Source organism: Simochromis diagramma, unplaced genomic scaffold, assembly GCF_900408965.1.
Source record: "Simochromis diagramma unplaced genomic scaffold, fSimDia1.1 OVJJ01000545.1, whole genome shotgun sequence".
In the NCBI taxonomy this organism is placed as follows: domain Eukaryota; kingdom Metazoa; phylum Chordata; class Actinopteri; order Cichliformes; family Cichlidae; genus Simochromis; species Simochromis diagramma.
In genome coordinates, this window is record NW_024387371.1 from 7,005,694 (window position 1) to 7,023,371 (window position 17,678).

A 17,678-nucleotide genomic window follows, 5' to 3' on the forward strand; every position below is an offset into this window, starting at 1 on the left:
ATCTGTAATCCCTCAACTGTTCATGACAGACAGCTGCCCCTCCCTGAGCCTGCTGGAGGTTTCTTCTTGCTAAAAGAAAGTTCTTGCTTCCCACTGTCACCAGTGGGAGGGTGGTCGTCAGACTGTGGGGTTTTCTCTGTATTACCGCGGGGTCTTTACCTTAATATAAATCACTGAAAAACATCAGTCTATTCTATTATATAAGCAAAAATGATGCTTTAAATGGGCTAACCACGGAAACTGGTGAAGTGGCAGTTAAAGTGTAAAGACCTCGAAGTAAAGGACAGTGAGAGATGGGGGTGTCAAGAAGCCTGTGATGATTTGGACACGTAAAGTAGCCGTCCTCCCCCAGATATAATTGTTTAGTCAGAGGGCTGGTTGAAAGTCACATGTAAGCAAGAAGAAGAAATCTCAATTAAGGAGATAAGAAGAAATGGATGAATGAAATGATGAAGGTGTGGCCTGAGAACTGCTGACAGTGAGTCCTCAAAAGGGAAATACTGCAGATTACAGCCTGCATCATTTGGTGTAAATGTAAGTTTTGTGTGTATGCTGACACATTATGCCCCAATATATACCTGTAGATCTAAGGCAGGGGCGTCAAAGATAAGGCTCAGGGGCCAGAATCGAACAGCCAAAGTCTCCAATACGGCCAACAGGATGACTTTGGAAATGTGAAGAAGGGCATGGGTTTTGGACTTTTACATGTATTTTCATAAATTTTACAGCTTTTCCTACTGATGAAAACCTCCAGCGTCATTTATACTACATCAAAGTAATGAAGTAATACATGAACATTTAAATGACCAAGAAGTTTCATATTTTTCACTATCTACAATAGAAATTGCTATTTTGTGGCTCCACACAATTTAATAAGAAAAAGAAAAAACAGAGGGTAAAAAAACAAGAAAAAACTTTGTTTCATTATCAGATCCGATCGGGCAGTTATTACTTACAATTTAGTCCCAAAAGTCAAGCTGCTAGATTTCATATTTACTATAAAAGTATTTCTCTATCATGTAGAAAAACTCAGACATGCTGTTGAAGTACTTTTTTCTTATTTGTCGATAACTGAGGGATTAAAGTTCTTTATAGCGACAAAAACAGGAGCTTCAATGGTCCGGCCCACTTAAGGTTGAAGTGGGTTATATGTGGCCCACATTGTAAAATTAGTTTGACATCGTTGGTCTAAGGGAGGAAGAAGTGACCTTTAGAGTATCAGGGTGGAATCACTTCATTGTATTTAACAGAGAAATTAAAGAGAAAATTGTGGGAGTATGTTATGTATCAATGCACATCAATGCACAGATTATTATTATTATTAGCTTTTTTAAATGTATCTGAATCCATGAACGTTAACCAGTGACTGGAAGAGGAAGTCTTCATATGTATATCCTCAGGCTAACTGGAAGCTCCTGGTGAAAGGCATCATCACCAGAATAACTCACCAGGTCTCAGATTATCTATATGCTAATCTTACCAAGTCACACTGGTTTATTTCAGGCAGGGTGGTGACCATTAAAAGAAGTCACAAAGCAGGCTTCTGAGCTGCAGCTTATTTCACAAAGGTACAGATGTACAAATGTTAGGTAGTTTTGGTAAATCTTAGCAAATGTGTAGAAGTCCTTTTGCCATTGATTACCACTGATTCCATTAATGACACAATACAGATAGCCATACAAAAATTCATCCTCATTACCATGCGCAAAGTCTACAAAATGTGGAATATGTGTTTTCAGTGTGAATGGACCAGCCATGGAGTATATAGAAAAGGTTTTTTTATTTGTTTTTGGCTCTACCTATGTTTGTTTGTTTGTTTGTTTGTTTGTTTGTTTGTAACTTGGTGAGAGAAACCAAAGTCGATGAACTCTTATATGGCAACATTTGATTGTAAGAAGGCCACACCCAAAACACATCTATTGTCTATTTTACTATAAAGTAAACCCCAGTTTACAAAATGAAGATCAAGTTTCAGATCAAGGGGTCATAAATAAAGTGAGAAGTAGGGTCATTTTTCCCCAAAGGCCTCTTTAAAATGTGGCTTCCGTTTCCTAACCAGAGGTGATGCCCCCTGCTGGCCATAACAAAGAATACATGTATTTTTACACTAGCTTTTATATCTAGTTCATTAAATACAGTCTCTTAAATACTGTGGGTTTCCTTTTGACCCTTTCTTTTACAAGTTATGAAGGCAGATGATACAATCCAATGAAAGCGACTCACCGTTGGTTTGCGCAACATCAGAGTTTTGCTGGGTGCTGCCGACCGTCCCATATCCCCGCAGGTTATAGTTGAGGCCTCCGTTGGTGTAGAGCTGGTCTTGGGCAAAAGCTGCACTGGAAATGGAAAATCCCGAAGGAGCCACGGGGGCTGGGTCCCTCAAGATGGGTTTGTCAATAGAGGCTGGCTCATCCTACAAGAAATTAAATATTTTCAGTTTAGGCAGAACATTGGATTTTGTGTTGTGCAGTCTGCTGTTAATGACGCATGGCCAGCCGAGCACATTCCCAAATCCCTGCTGGGCAGATTCACAAACACCAACTGCCAAGACATTTACCGTCGCTTGGTAGACATCGAGCCGCATCCTCTTGGCAGCATTTCGGGTTTCGCTCTCGCAGGCGGCAGCGAGGATGTTCTCGGCCATGGCAGAGGTGAGGTGGGGAGGTGTTGGTCGTATCTGGCAGTGGGGCGAGTGAGAGGTTTTCATTATGAATGTGAATAGTTATGAGCTGAGCAGAAAACACTTAATCTGGGGGCACTTTGTACCTCAAAACCGCCTTTTTTCATGCGGCGACAGGATTTGAGGTAGGTGCGGATGCGCTTGCGGGAGCGCTCCTGGAATTCTGGGAACTGGCGGCTACAGGACTCAATAATGGCCTGGATCTTCTCCTTGGGCTGTTTGGAGATGGGCACCATGCGGTCCAGATTCTCATCCACGAACAGACGCACAAACATCTGACAGAGAGAGAGAGAGAGAGAGAAGGGGGAGGGGAGAGAAGGGATGTAGAGCAGAAAAAATCGTGGGGGTGCAGGGTAGAGAGAGAGAGGGGTGTGAGAGTCAAACAAAAGAGGGAAGGAAAGGCAGGGGAGGAGGTTGGGGGGGGGGAGCAGTAGAGGTAGAGTGGAAGAAGAGAGGATAAAGAGGGAGGGGGAGGTGATGACAACAGGAGGGATGGAAATTGAGTCACTGCTCAAATCCAGGGCAATATTTCTGGTTGTGTTGGCATATTTGGAAGTCTACTTTTGCTATTCTACTGGTTTCTTTTCAAACCAGAAATGCACAGAAAATGGATTTCACAGAGTAAATAGGATAGTTTGGAACAAGCTTGTATATGCAAATTCTTCCCATCTAGAAAACTTGTAAATATCATGCCCCACACCCACCTCCACCGCACCAGTAGAAACTGTGGTGTAATGAGCTCCAAACCCTGCAGAGACCCCTCTGTGTCACATAAATCTACATTTCAAAATATCAATTGTCAGTCTGTTTCTTCTTTGATACCTTTATCAACCCTTCTTACTACCACCACATTATTATTTACTTAACAAGCTACTTTTAGCTGCTCCCTTATTCACAAGGCATTACCACAGCAGGTAGCTCCACATATTTGAGTTTTTAGGGATTTTTGTCTCCTCCCGAGATCAAACCAGGGGTCTTTTGCTTGTTAAGAGAATGTGAAAAACTACTACACCACGAAGCCACTTAATAAGAGTACTAATACAAATGTTTTGGGTCATGATTGTCATGATTCATCCTTTGTTATTTGTTTGTTTTCACAATAAAAAGAGCAAATGCAGAAGATATATTATAAATAAATTTATATTGCTGAAAACAAGGTTATTATTGGTAACTAAATCCTCTAAACTCCACCTCTGTCACAAATGAGATAACAATCTCAAGCGAAAGCTTTCAGCGTGTAGTAGAAGATAATCTACCCCCCCCCCCAAGTCCCGCACAGAGCCTTTCCCAAAACTTGATTTGCTGCCAAAAACCCCTAAAAGCGAAAGCCACTGTGTCCATAACACCACCAATCAGAAAACACACATCAGATCATGTGACATTTAAACAGGTCAAATTATCATTATGTTGTTTGTACATACCTGATATGACGAGTACAGTCAAATTATTTATTTCATATCTATTTTTTTAAATACATCATTTCATATTTATCTTTATTTATTCTGAGAACAGTTTATGGTGTAGTTATTGTGTAAGGTCTGCTGTTATTGTTAAGCAATAAGGTGTTCTGTTTTACTGCTGGTCAGTTTGTTCCAAGTGCATCTTTACTGATTTTTGTCCTCTGTCTTGTCCAAAGAGGCGGACTTTGAGGTTTAAAAAGTGCGCATGGACGTAATGAATTTTTGTTGCAAGAGACAAATTTGCTACTAACCAGTGAAGTGACTTAAGTTCAATATCTGAAAAATTCATTTAATTACTAAAATTCTTGTAATTTAAATTGAAGAGAAGGTAACGAACCTGAATGTGGAAAATAAAATAAAAAATTATTCTTCTGATGTTCTTAAATCTCTGTCTGACAAATACCGCCCATATCGCAAAAACAAAAATTAAGAAAATGATTAAAACTAAACATTATTTACCTCACTTCAAACTACACTAAGCTGAAAGCAAAAAATATTAAACTGAATAAAAATAAAACCTACTGAAAAAATACAAAAACTAGACCCCGTTGCGCTGGAAACACATCATTAAACCATAGGCTGTCATCTTGTGAGACTGATTCAATATGTAGCAAAGCAATAAAGAATAGCATGTGCGCGGAGTAATAATACATATGATTTAACATCTGTGCTGACAGGCTGATGAACAGCTCTGCGCTGTATTTTCCATCCACATTAATTTAGGTCTGCTGCAAATATTACTTACATTGAAGGCTTTAAGTCTCTCAGGGTCCAGCCCCTCAGCGTCATTAATCTTGTCGCTGTCATCATGGTCATCATGATCGTCGTCATCGTCGTCAATTATCTGTGCTCGAGCAGAGGTCAGGTCCTCTGCGCTCATGCTCAGCTCAGTTTTCACAGAGTCATAGCTTCCTGAGCTGTACGGAGGGGACTAAACACAGAGAAACACACAAAAAAATCCATTGTTGTGGATTACACAGACACACGGGAGTTTATCGTGATCAGTGCACATCATGTTTCTGCTGTTACCTTGTTGGTGTACTCGGTTTTTATGGGGTACTTCCTGTTGGGGTCTGCAGGGTAGGAGTTTGGTGGCGAGCTCCCCGCTGGCAGCAGTCTGTCGCTCAGATTCACCGGCTGCTGATCCTCCGAGGAGGATGAAGATGAAGTGGTGCTGAAGTCCAGGGGAGCGTTCACCCCGTTCTCTGCTACCTCCCCGTACGATGCCCCACCATCTGGGACGTTCCCACCCACGGCTAGCACCTCAGGGGAGGTCAGAGCCGGCAGCCCGTTGGCGCTGCCGCTCTCTGAGGAGTCGTCATCTGGCAGAGGGGAGGGAAAGAGACACAGACGCAGATACGAAGATGAGCTGTGCAGATGTTTTCATAATTTAGCATTAATGTGGGGCTGTTTACTGGAATATATTTTAGAGTGGGAGTTGGAGCAGGAGAGGGGACTTCCTGCCTCGTGCTCTGCATAATGAAATTGTGAAGGAAGTGTGCAATGGGGTCATCTGTCACCACAAATGAAAGTTAGAGTAAAAATAGGGAATCTTAAGAGTTTTGCAGGGGGAAAAACAGAAAGAGATGAGGACGAGTGGAGAGGGCGAGCCTTCTTTTCCTGCTGTGTGCAGCTTTTAAAGCCAGTTACTCCTAAGATCTCTGCACGTGTCACACCTAGGATTGGCGAAACACAGAATCAATCCCTTTCAGTGACTTGCCCCAATTTTTTCTCTCTCCTAATCTGTGAAGGTTAACATCGGCCTTTGTCCTACTTCTCTAAGCTCTGAGGGAGAGGGGGTGACGAGTGGATTGGGGCTGTGGTGGTGTCCCACCCTCTGTAAGACTGGATTTATGTGGATTAGTCCACTAAGAACAAGGCAAGCTGTTTCCTGCATAACACCAATCTGTAGCCTTCCAGATGTAAATAAAGATAAAAGGGAGAAAAAAAATCACAGGGCAGAGTATGATGCTGAGATAAGAGAGGACTGTGCTGCGGCGGTTTGCAGCCACTTACCATCTTCTTCTTTAATGGTGGCTGCCGGGTTGCTGACCCTCTCTCCATTCGGTGGGCTCGACTCAGGCACTGGGGGCTGCTCAGCTGCGACCCATGTGGGCTCAGCGTTGTTCATGTCCTCACTGCTCACCGAACTGTCATCCTGAAGGGAGGCGGCGTGAAAGAAAGACAGCGTGAGAGTGGAAAAGAGAAGTGAACAGGAGGGAAGAGGGCGTGGAGCGGTCCCTCACAGTTCTGACAACTTTGATTACAGTTTTTGCTGCTAAGGGACAGGTTGACACCGACCGAGTTTATCACAAACCGATATGTGCTTCGCCCTGTGTTAGTCCTTCCTTCAGTTTCTATAAGAAGCTAATGTGAGGCTTTATATTGATGGTGAGGATTTTTTTCACAGATAATATCCTTGTTTTTGCAAAATGATGGCCATTTAAATTGCTTAAAGCTTCAAGCGCTGAAAATGACTGAGTGGAGTAATTTATGACCCCATTATATTTTATACAGGAATACCTTTTAATGGCTTTATTTGTGTTTATCATACCTATACCATTTCCTTTATCCAGTACAGAGATTCAAAAATATTCTAACGTCATTAGTCATTGTTTGTAAACATGCTTGTGCAAAAGGGAACTGAATGCGGAAAATTATACAAGCAAATTATATCTAGTATGTTAAGAGCTTTTATTTAATATTATAAAAGCTGTACTTATAGTGTCTCCATAGTGCAGAGGTTAACACATTCAGTTGGGAATAAAAAAAAGTCTCGGATTCATTTACAGCTGGAGGAAAAAAATTCCCATTAGGGTGGCATTAGGAATTATTTTTGGTGAAATCTAACAGCTAAAAGTAGCTATCCTCTGAAAAAAGGATGCTTATAGTGTGAGCCTATCACAGTACAATTTAACGGGATAAATGGGTGTTATCACGTTACATCATATTGTTTTTGTCATTTGTTACTTCCGTGTTTCTGTTCCAAACTAAATCTAAACAAACATCTTATTATATTCAAAATATTTTTTGCAGAAAAATTTGAAATATTTTTTTGCAGAAATATATCAACACTGCTTAGGAAGTCTTATTATCAAATAATTACCAAACATTTTACCAATTCCAATAACATTAGAGTCTATAATGTTAAAATAAAACATATGTACAACATGTATAAATGACCCCACACAACCTTTTATTATTACCTGCTGCACCAATTCCTGTAAACATTCCTGTAGGAAGCATTTTTATGATTAAAAATACCAGAATTGCACATATAAATACATAAATTTGCTGGCTTGAAGGTTAAATTCTTCCAGCGAGGTCTCACTGAGCCCAGAATGTTCAGAGGAAACATCACAGCCACCAACTTCAAGTTCATATGTTTTTGGTGGATATTTTTTGGCTAAAAAGTGATGACATCAAAGAGCAGAATAAAGCAGGAGACTCTCTCTTTTAATTAATATGTTTCTTGGAGCACTGCTATTTTTAAACTGTGTTATGCAGAAATCCTGAAGAAGCTTGTTCTAGCGTAAGACAAACATGAGTAAGCCACGAGGGTGAGGATTAAGCGAAGGAGCGCTAAATAATCTCTCAAACTATTCACAGACTGTCCTGAGTTTTGGCTCCAAACTAAATGCATGAATCCTATTTACATTTCATACCAAAGCTGAGCTTCAAAGTGCAACCCAGGCCGATTTAATTCATGTTTGCATAAATGACCTGCATGCACGCTGTCATGTGTCTCACTCAGAGGGAGCACAACTACCAATGTGTGTCGTGAATGGAGCAGAAATGCATCTCGTCATCTCATTCCCCCCCACACGAGTACACAAATAGGCCTAAACTCCTGGGAATACGCCGCCTTCCCTCTGTTAGGGGGTTCGTGCAGGACCAAAATGCTCAGTGACAGCTCTATTAGGCACCAAGTGAGCCGTGGAGCATCAAAGAGAGAGAGGGGAGGGTTCCTAATTACATGTTTCTAAGTAGCTGAATGTGTAGCATCATTAATGTCTGTGCTTAGAAATAGATACATAATTTAAAGAGAGGCAAGGTTAACTTTTAAAACAGGCTCACTTCATGCATTGTAGGTTAGATGCATCACTCTTTGAAGATAGTAAAGCTTACAGTGCAGATGAAAGCTTGCAGATATGTTTGTCTTAAGATGGACAGAAATCTGCAAAAAAAAAAAATCAATTTGTCTTTGGTGCAAATATCTCAACCTCAACCCAAAATATCTTCTATTTTACCTACTTAACAATTAAGAAACACACCTAGAATACTATTTAATGGCAGACCATTGACTTTCTGTTTATATTTGGAGGCCTGTGACAAACCAAAATGGCCTCTTTAAGAGCACAACAGTGAGATAAAAAGGGTGGAAAACAAATCAAAGACTTGGTTTTGCCGCATGTTCTTTCACTCATTACATCTGCCATTTGTTTCTTTACCAGACAGAAAGTGAGAGATGAATGTTAGCAGCCAACAAAGTTCTGCAAAACAACATGCAGGCAGCTGAGAAGTGAAGCTCCAACAGACTAAACATACAGTCGTGAATTTACTTGTGATCTGCTGCATTATGAAACAGCTGCTGCTCTGAGCTCCAAAACCAGTGCTGCACAGATATGGAACAAATTACTACAACGCTGAAATAAACCTCTGTGATGGTTAATAATTAAATTATTGGCCTGCTCACACTCTTGTCTGCGCACAGATGCGACCAACAGTCTGAGCGTTTGTTAATTTGTACTCACCTGCGAATCACAGTCTGGGTCATTGTTCCGGATAATCCTAATTATGCGTGAGTGAGGTCTACATTATCAGCATCAAGTGCCGTTCCCTGCACTTTAGTGGCAGCAGTTCCCGAGTGTTTCTGTCACAGCTACACATGGGAGTGGTCTCTCACATGACGTCACCACAGATTTACTAATCCTCATTTCACACTGGGCTGGGATTGTTTCGTATTACGTCCTATTTTCCCCGTACAGAGCATGTCTCCCTGCTGCCTCTAAAGAAAATAACGAGGTGACTTGTGCAGTCGGTGCAATTATACCTGGGGTGGAAAAGCTTTTATCTCTGCCCACACCTCACAAAGATCCACTTAGAGAGAGAGGCACTTACCCTTTCAGTGGCAGTCATGCACTGCAGTTTCATTTGTTTCAGGTAGGTGGCAGTCAGAGGCATGTTGTAATCGATGAGGTCCGGGACCAGCGAGGTCGGTCTGTCGTTCTCTGGTGAAGGAAAGCATAACAAACATACAGTTTATTGTGTAATTACAGTACAAGCATGAATTAAGGTAACCTAGTCATTATTATAATTGTGTTGCTGCTGTAATTATAATATTGAGGTGCTTTAATATTTATACTATTTAATATTTATACACTAATTATTAGTTATTCCACTACATTTACTTACTTGCTACTTTGAAATATAAAATATGTGATCACATTATAAAATATTCATTAATGAGTTACTACTGAGCCCATGTTAATACATCACTCTTGGGGTACTTGAAGTATATTGATTTTGCTATTTTAGTTCTCCACTCCTTTAACTAGCTTTCTTCTGATTGGTTGCCCCTCGCAGCAGTTTGTTTGAACACTGGGTGGGTGGAGCTTCTGCATTCACAGGCAGACTTGTTGTTGTGTTTCATTTCACTCAGAGGTTTAATTTCAGAGCTGGAAATGACGTTACTTCTAGTTGAGAGCGTTCCAGTAGCAAATTTGAAAAAGCAAATGCTGCTTAGCAAGGTACAGCCATTCATTCATCACTAGCATCACTGGGTTTTTTTTGTGCTTAAAAACACAGATAAAGTACGTTCATGGATAGAGCCTTATCAGTGCTCTGTGTATGGCTTATTTAGTGAGTCACAAACACACATCAGTGGCTGTACAGATGACTTCTTTTAGAGGTTTACCGCCGTTTATGTGAATTGCTGCCATCTTACATTTTTAAGTTCGGGTTGGTGGGACTGCTCTGACTTTCTGAGTTGGAAGTCTGACTTAAGGGGTGTTTCAGTTCAAAGCTACAACTGGAAAGTCAGAAATTTGCACCGTGTGTCGCTGAGATGACCATATTAGGGATCTTCCCTCTCAATTACATCATAGAGAGCCAAGAGTAGAAAAAACTGTGAGTAACAGAGTGTTTAGAGGAGTCTAGAACGTTAGCTTCTGGCTCACAGAGATTACTTGTGCATACAGCATACTTAAGATTTAAAATTTCGGCCATATTTAATATGAACATCTACCATTCTAACTGTATCAGAGAAAAGCACGATAGATCCATGTTTTTACACTGGGTCAGCTCAGATTCTGTGATTTTATATCTCTGTCTGTGATGCTCTAGAGTGGACGTCAAAGCAGAAAAACCTCACGGTGTAATGCAGTCAGCTGTAAAGCGACCACATTCTCAAAAACTACAACAGAAATAAGATCAGCACATAAACAACTGCAGTTTGCAGCACTAGCAATTAGTGTCTGTTTCTTGAAAGAGTATTTATTTAGCTAAACAACTATAAAACATGGGAAAGAAAAATAAAACACAACAAAAGTGCACGGTTTCCAAAAATACAACTCACCTGCTGGAATTTGGAATATTTTAAAACAGAAAAACTACTGTCTTTCTGTACACGAGTTAGTTTTAACATCATTTGTCATACTTAGTGAGTGACAGCTTTCTGGGACTTAAAAAATAAAGTTTATTGGTGTTTATTAATATCCATTTTCATTAAAATTATGCTATTCTGGCTAGAAACAGCTTCGGTTCTTTTTCAATTTCTTTTAATATAATTTGTCACCTTTCACTCTGACCCCTTCTTAATGTCTTTTCATTTTATACTTTGTCTAACACAGTGAACCCCCCTCTTTTATCTGTCTATCATCTCTTTTTCTTATAGTTTTGAAGAACTAGCACAAAGACTGGACTGGCTTTTCTCCCTTTGCTGAATCCCTCTGTGGAGAAGTTCTAAAAGCTCTCAGTTAATCGTGCAGACAAATGCTTTGTGTACAGCAGAGTTGCTTCAATACCCTGCAAAAGAAATCCAAGTCTCTGCTGTAGTTAACACCAGAAACCAAACAATGTGTCTGGCAAGGTGCCTGCAGTCTCCACACCGACCACTAGAGGAACTCTGTGATCATTTTAGAGGCTGTGTACGGTCCCAGAGAGCCGGCCCTCTTGAGTCTTTGTTACATCATGTCAGTGATGGATACACACATATGTTTTATTAATGAGGGTTTGATTCAAAACTCTTCAAAGTACAAATCCCTCAGATCATATCAGCTCATATTTAGTGTCTGACAGGACAATGTAGCATAATTTCTGTCATCCAGATGCCAACCCCCTCTATCTTATCTCTGTCCTATGTGATAAAACACAGTATATCTAAGAATATCATGATCACGTGATAGTAATTAGCTCTTTTCCATGTCAGTGTGTCAAAGCATCTCAGCATTAACAACTCTTAAAGGTTGATCTCAAAAATAGTGCATCAGTTAATGATGTCTCTGGGTTAGTGTGTGCCTTTACCTTTGAACTCAGCAGTGCTGGGGTTAATGTGCATCCTCTTCTGACACTCTCCACAGCTCATTAGGAACCGAGTCACCGCCTCTCTGGGCAGGAAGGCGTAGGTCTCTGCAATCTGTGCCGGGGTAGCAAGCGGAGGACACTGGGTTAGCAGATTTGGCTCAGGCTGTGGCTGAACTCAAACTGTGTGCAGGTGTTTTTTTTTTTTGGTTTGTTTTTTAAATTCCTCTATGCATGTGTGAAAGCATGGGGTCAGTGATTATGTGTTATCTCGACATGGCATGAGGAGGAATCCTCCCTCTAGGCGATCGCTGGTGCTTTTGGATGGCCTAATTCCAGCTGCAGCCCCCCTCCGTACTCCTGCTTTGATACCGTAAAACACAAGTGGTGCTCATCTTTTCCGATTCCCTTTCTCTTCTTGTTCTCTGGGGAGCAGCTAACTCATATCTACACCTCTCCTCTCATGTTCAGCCTTCCTTCCCTGTTTGTCCCCACTGCCATGCCACCCTCCCCTCCTCACCCCCTCTGGCGTTTCCCTGTAAAATGCGACCTTCACGTGACCATGGAGAGGCAGTGGGGGTGCCCACCACCCCTCACGGCCCCTAGAGGCAGCTGAGAGGGAAAGGCCACCCAGAGGAGCGCGCACGTCCCAGAAGGCCACAGTGACAGTTCCATATTATGCCCGGCCCCAGTGATGCTGCCTGCTCAAAAGGGTACACTCTATGAGACATGACAGGACCTCTCTACGGGGCAAGTGGAACTGGCTTTATGACTTTTTTTTTATTCCTGGGGGGGATGGCAGAAGAGGAGGGGTACCAGTGTCCTGCTAACCCCCCCATCCACCCACCCAGCCACAAATGCTGCCGCTGCACCTCTATGGCTGCAGACAAAGCCCCTCATTTTGTCAGGACAGCTTACACGGCCCGAGACCACACCTCAGTCTGCAGCAGAAACTAACGGAAGCTCTTTGTTCTAAAAGGATGAATAATGTGGCAGAAAAAAACATTTGTGGTTTGATCCCCGCATCGACTTTGTTTACTTAAAGCTAAAATATATATATATATATATATATATATATTATGATTCCCAGACTCACAAAATTTGGCCTTCTTTGATTCTCCTACTTTTAGCCATGTGGATGATCAGAGTCTGGGACCCCCTACAAAGACCTCACTTGTTGCCTCTTCTTTTCAAATCCACTAATCACATTGGGATTATTTTAAGCTCTCTGCAACTGTGGGCCACATTTCACACAAAGGAAAAGAGAGGTTGTCAACACGCTTTTTATAGTCTCCCAAAAAAATATGTTTTTAGTTACGCAATATTTCCAAGAGCTTCCACAGGCAAATATTCAGGTGAGAAACAGACAGATGATTATTAACTTTGGATAAAAATTACAGCTGCTAGAGCTAGCCTAATGCACAATACTTCTGCATTAGGCACGGATTTATTTTTTCCTTTGAAGAAACTTTATTATGAATTGTGCATTTTCATACTTTTCACGCACAAATGAGTTCACATTACCCAGTACAGCTACATGAAGTGCTCTACATCTTCCCAAGTAGTTTAATCACAGTGGTGGAAAAGTTACACTTGCAGGCCTCACAGTTTTTCACCAGTGGAGGGAGATTATATCTAGATTTTAGATCTTTATTTGTATTGTTTTCTCAGAATCACAACGAGTTTCAAATGTTAAAAAGCACACCAATCACAGTCAGATATTGCAAACTAAATGCAGGCAGGCTTGAGTGAAAATTTGTGCGTTTCCATTCAGAAATCATGGCTGTGTAGTGGATTACGAGTACGTCGATGCTATAAGAGAAAAAACAAGTTTGTAACGCTTTACGGACGCCTACTCGGCTACAGTTTAGAGAGTATATCAATCGCTATGCCAATGCCTGCTAGCTGCAGGTTTTTAGAAGGCACTGATGCTACATTTGGGGTTTTTTTAGTATTTTTTTTACTGTTAAATAACTCATCTTGAATGTAAAAGGCAAAGTAGTACATCAGTCCCAGTGAATGTGTCAATCATCAAACAAGTGTGCTGCACAATGATGCAGAAACAGGAGTATCTGAAACTGCAAATGCTTGTACAAAATTTCATGAATTAAAGTGACGTTGGATGGGAAGATGTTCAGGTATATATCATATAAGCTTCTTTATGTTTTATATGTTCATAAACAACAACATGAAAGGGTCGTTTTAACATGTCCACCCACGGAAACACAGACAATTTGTTAAGGTAATTATCTCTGACAGCGTTGTGAATAAATTCATGTAAAATGTGCAGTGTCGTCATCTCGCGATGGGTCGAAACCCTCAGAAAATTGAGCTGTTTAATGTGTGTTTAATTCTGCAGAAGAACACTTTTTTTAAGTGAACAGATTCCTTTTAAACCCTAATCCTGATCGAACAATAAGTAAAAACTGAAGTATATTAGAGACGAAGCAGTGTATCAGTTACATGTTAAAGTGGCTAAATGAATGCACCTCCACCAGCCTCAGCATTAAAAATGGGATTTTTTGGCTCTGAAAACTGGCAAATTCCTCACTTCATGAATTTGCACAAGAACCAGCTGCAATGAGACTCTGCTGTTTGTGTATTTGGTGTAAGGCTCGTTGACGTGGGATCTTTCAGCTCCAGGACATGTTGGAAGATGTAATCTATTACTCCTGTTACAGCTAGTGAAAGGAATGTTGCATGTCTCAGCATAATTTTTCCCCAGAGGATGAATTTTGTTGATGTTGGTGGTCAAAATTTGAATAATCCAAAACTCACTGACCAAATATTTAAAATAAAAACTAAACACACTCAAATTGGTCTCAGCTGCACTTTGTCTTTATAGCTTTTAAAATACTTCTAAAGATAAGCACAGTGAATCTTATAAACATATTTCTGTTAATAAAATTTTTGGGAGCTTGCAAACTTCAACATGTGAACAACCTCTCATTTTTCTGAGCTGAATATGCTCACCCTCCTGTTTCCCACCACAGGCAGCAGCACTACTGCTCGTCATAAGGAAACGGAGGAGACAAGAGGAAATAAAATATGATGTTAATACTGCCGAGTTTATATTGACTTCATATAATATTTGGCTGCTGTTACTGTCAGCCCACACACTATCAGCAAGGAGCAGCATGATTACTTGCACCTTGCAGGCACCTGGTTGTGTTTACTCACCGCTTTGTAGGTCTTCTTTTGGCCTGCATGTTTGGGTGCTCTGCCGGGATCGGCGCCCATCTCCACATGCATGGCGTAGATTATGTCAAAGAAGTCTTCAACCACGGCTACGCGCTTCAGGGAGGAGTTCTCCTGGGTTGAATTTCCATCAGAACACTAAAACACAGAGAGACAGGAGTTTATTATGTAGTCAAGCTTCAGGACTTCTTATTTTACATTTTACTGTCTTCACGGCACACAAGGAACTTAAATGAACGACAGAATGATTTGAGCATCGTCCAAGGGACAACTAGAGCTGCACTGCACCCTTGTGTTTAACGTCACAGAAAAAGGTGTTTCAAGTCTTCAAAATCCACTTGACAGTTTAATAGCGGGACATGCCTGAGCCCTCGTGGGTTTAGGAAGGATGCTGAAAGTCTGTGAGTATGGATATCAGCATTTGGCCCATCTACATCCTCAGATGAACCATCCACTCTGTTGAAAACAGAGCACATGATGAGAATTGCTGGCCAAAGCATGTTTACCCCAAGAAATTTACATTTATGAACTGCAGCGCCATACTGCCCCATTCCTTCTGGAGAGTCTTCTACAAAGCTGGAAGTGTGCAGAGGTGTGGCTATGAACAGGGATACTTGGTTGGCTCTACACCGCCTGAAATTTGATAGGCCGACCTAGGGCCCACCATAAATTTGTGTTCTTGCATGAAAGCAACCAATTATGGATATTGTTGGAGAAAAGGCGGGTCTGACGCCTATACAGTAGATCCATAAAGTTTAAAGTTCAGTACATTCTCTACTTTCTAAGTCCTCGCAAAGCTGAACTTAGAACAAAGGAGGTGCGAGACACTGATTTTAAGTCACTGCCATCTCCATCGCTACGGGGTTAAATCCTGTGCTTTAATTTAGCCAAGATATCGTTAACGAGGCAGCCACGTCTCCTAATAAACGGTTATGGAGGCAGGAGGTCTGCCCACAATTAAAACCATCAGAACAATTAAAATGTTTTTGAAGTGTCGTCGGGCTTTGGAAAAGAATATTCATAGGAATTTAATTTAATGAGCATGGGTGGGAAGCTTTGAGCAAAGGTGAAAACTGGGATTAAAAGGATTTTTCCTTCTTGTCATAGTTTGAATAAATAATAAATTAGGTAAGTTGGCTATAAAATTGTGTGCATACATGGGTTTTTATGTTTTAATGCGATACATAGGCTGTTTGTAAAAAGATGGGCTTATGAAATATGTGCAATAGCACTTAACGGATTTTCTTTTCAGATTTTACTTATTTTCCCACATAACTGTAAGTAAAGAAAAATCATTCAAACCTACAAATATTCCATTTTGTAAAGCACGTTGGTTTGCTATTTATTTCAGATTTCTGATGGGCCCACTCTGACTTGCTTTCTGTCCCCAGTTTAAAAAATTTAAAAAAAAAACCCTGTCCAGCTCACCTCCTGCAGTCTTTAAATGTCTCCGTTAGGTGGAGAAGTTTGGGCCCCGGCTGGGTCTGCAACCATCACCTCATCTCTGCTATGTTTAAAAATAACACTGTACAAGACCAACAGTCCCTCCTACCACCACCTCTGGCAGCCATCCTGCCTCCCGTACTGCTGACCCTGTCGCCATAGAAACTGCCACTGATTTCTCTCGGGCAGGTGTGCTGGGCAAAGGGTCATGTGACACACCATAGAAGTAGGATCGCCAGGACAACGGCCTCCATCCGCAGCACCACATGGGGCTTTCCTCCCCCCCCCCCCCCCACCTACACCCCCACCCCTTCCTCCTTATCTTCCCCTCTAAACAACACCTTCATACAGAACACTCAACACTTTGCATTTTCACCAGATTTTGTCGTTACAGCCGAGCACCTGCTGATATTTTTGAACGCAAAGTCCTCCAGCGAGCGTAAAATGGAACAAATGGATCTGGACGTTTAATTAGTTTTTTTTTTTTTCCTCCACCTCTTCCAGGCAAATACGAGACGGGCTCTCTGACATTTCCTGGAGATTGGGTTCTAGCTGGGGAGTGATCTTTTCGTGTTTGAGTGAGAGGAGGGTCCCGAGTTCAAAAAGTTGTCCCCCTGGCATCGAGGAATCACACTCCCCCGCACACCCCACCTCCTCCTCCTCCTCTCTCTCTCCTGTGACATTTCTGCACACTTCCTGGGATCTGACATTTCCTTTTTTTTCTTCTTTTTTTTTGTTTTCCCCCAACTGCGTCCTCTCTCCTGCTTGCATCTCTTCATCCCATACCTCCGTCCCGTCTCCCCTCCTCCTCATCCTCTCTCTCCTTGCTCCTGCTCTCCCAAGTGCGAGGTAATGATCGTTGCCATGGCAACTAAAACCAGCTCACAGAGCGGGTTTGTTTTAATCCGGCCCTCCTCTCCCTCTCTTTCTCTCTCCCTCCACTCTCCCCTGTCAGCATGGGCTAAATGTAATGATAATAAATGAAATAATAGCGATCCTCCGCCTCATCATCACAGCTGTAATCTATCGCACTTGGAGGTATCATCATCTTTCCCCTGGTGACATCACCACCACCACCGCCACCGCCACCACTGAAGCTGCTGCTGCTGCTGCTGCTGCTGTTTGGGACAATGGTGTCGGCCCATTCACGCTGGATTTGGATAATCTCACACAACTGTGGGGTGTGCAGTGCACCCACACCACTGCTGCATCCTGCACTGAATTCTGCTACTGCAAAATATCCACAGCACTCACCGGATATTCTGCTGGGAGCGTTTTCTCTGACCTGAAAGAATCACACGCAGAAAATATTGCAGATCATCACAGTCAGACCTGCTGCATGAGCCTGAACCATAACCAACATTTGTTTGTTTGTT

At 41.7% G+C, this 17,678-nt stretch overlaps 1 protein-coding gene across 2 annotated transcripts in view; it reads right to left on the minus strand.

Annotated features, from left to right (window-relative positions):
• Positions 1-17,678, minus strand: part of nol4la (nucleolar protein 4-like a) — a 34,337-nt gene that overhangs the window by 5,587 nt on the left and 11,072 nt on the right. For both annotated transcript variants that reach the window (XM_040008202.1, XM_040008203.1), the window contains exons 2-10: positions 14,842-14,997; positions 11,665-11,776; positions 9,262-9,371; positions 6,157-6,298; positions 5,170-5,462; positions 4,886-5,071; positions 2,767-2,955; positions 2,558-2,677; positions 2,224-2,413 (exon numbers count right to left, since the gene is read on the minus strand). In XM_040008202.1, coding sequence (XP_039864136.1) covers positions 2,224-2,413; positions 2,558-2,677; positions 2,767-2,955; positions 4,886-5,071; positions 5,170-5,462; positions 6,157-6,298; positions 9,262-9,371; positions 11,665-11,776; positions 14,842-14,997 — 1,498 coding nt within the window. The remainder of the gene's footprint in view (positions 1-2,223; positions 2,414-2,557; positions 2,678-2,766; positions 2,956-4,885; positions 5,072-5,169; positions 5,463-6,156; positions 6,299-9,261; positions 9,372-11,664; positions 11,777-14,841; positions 14,998-17,678) is intronic.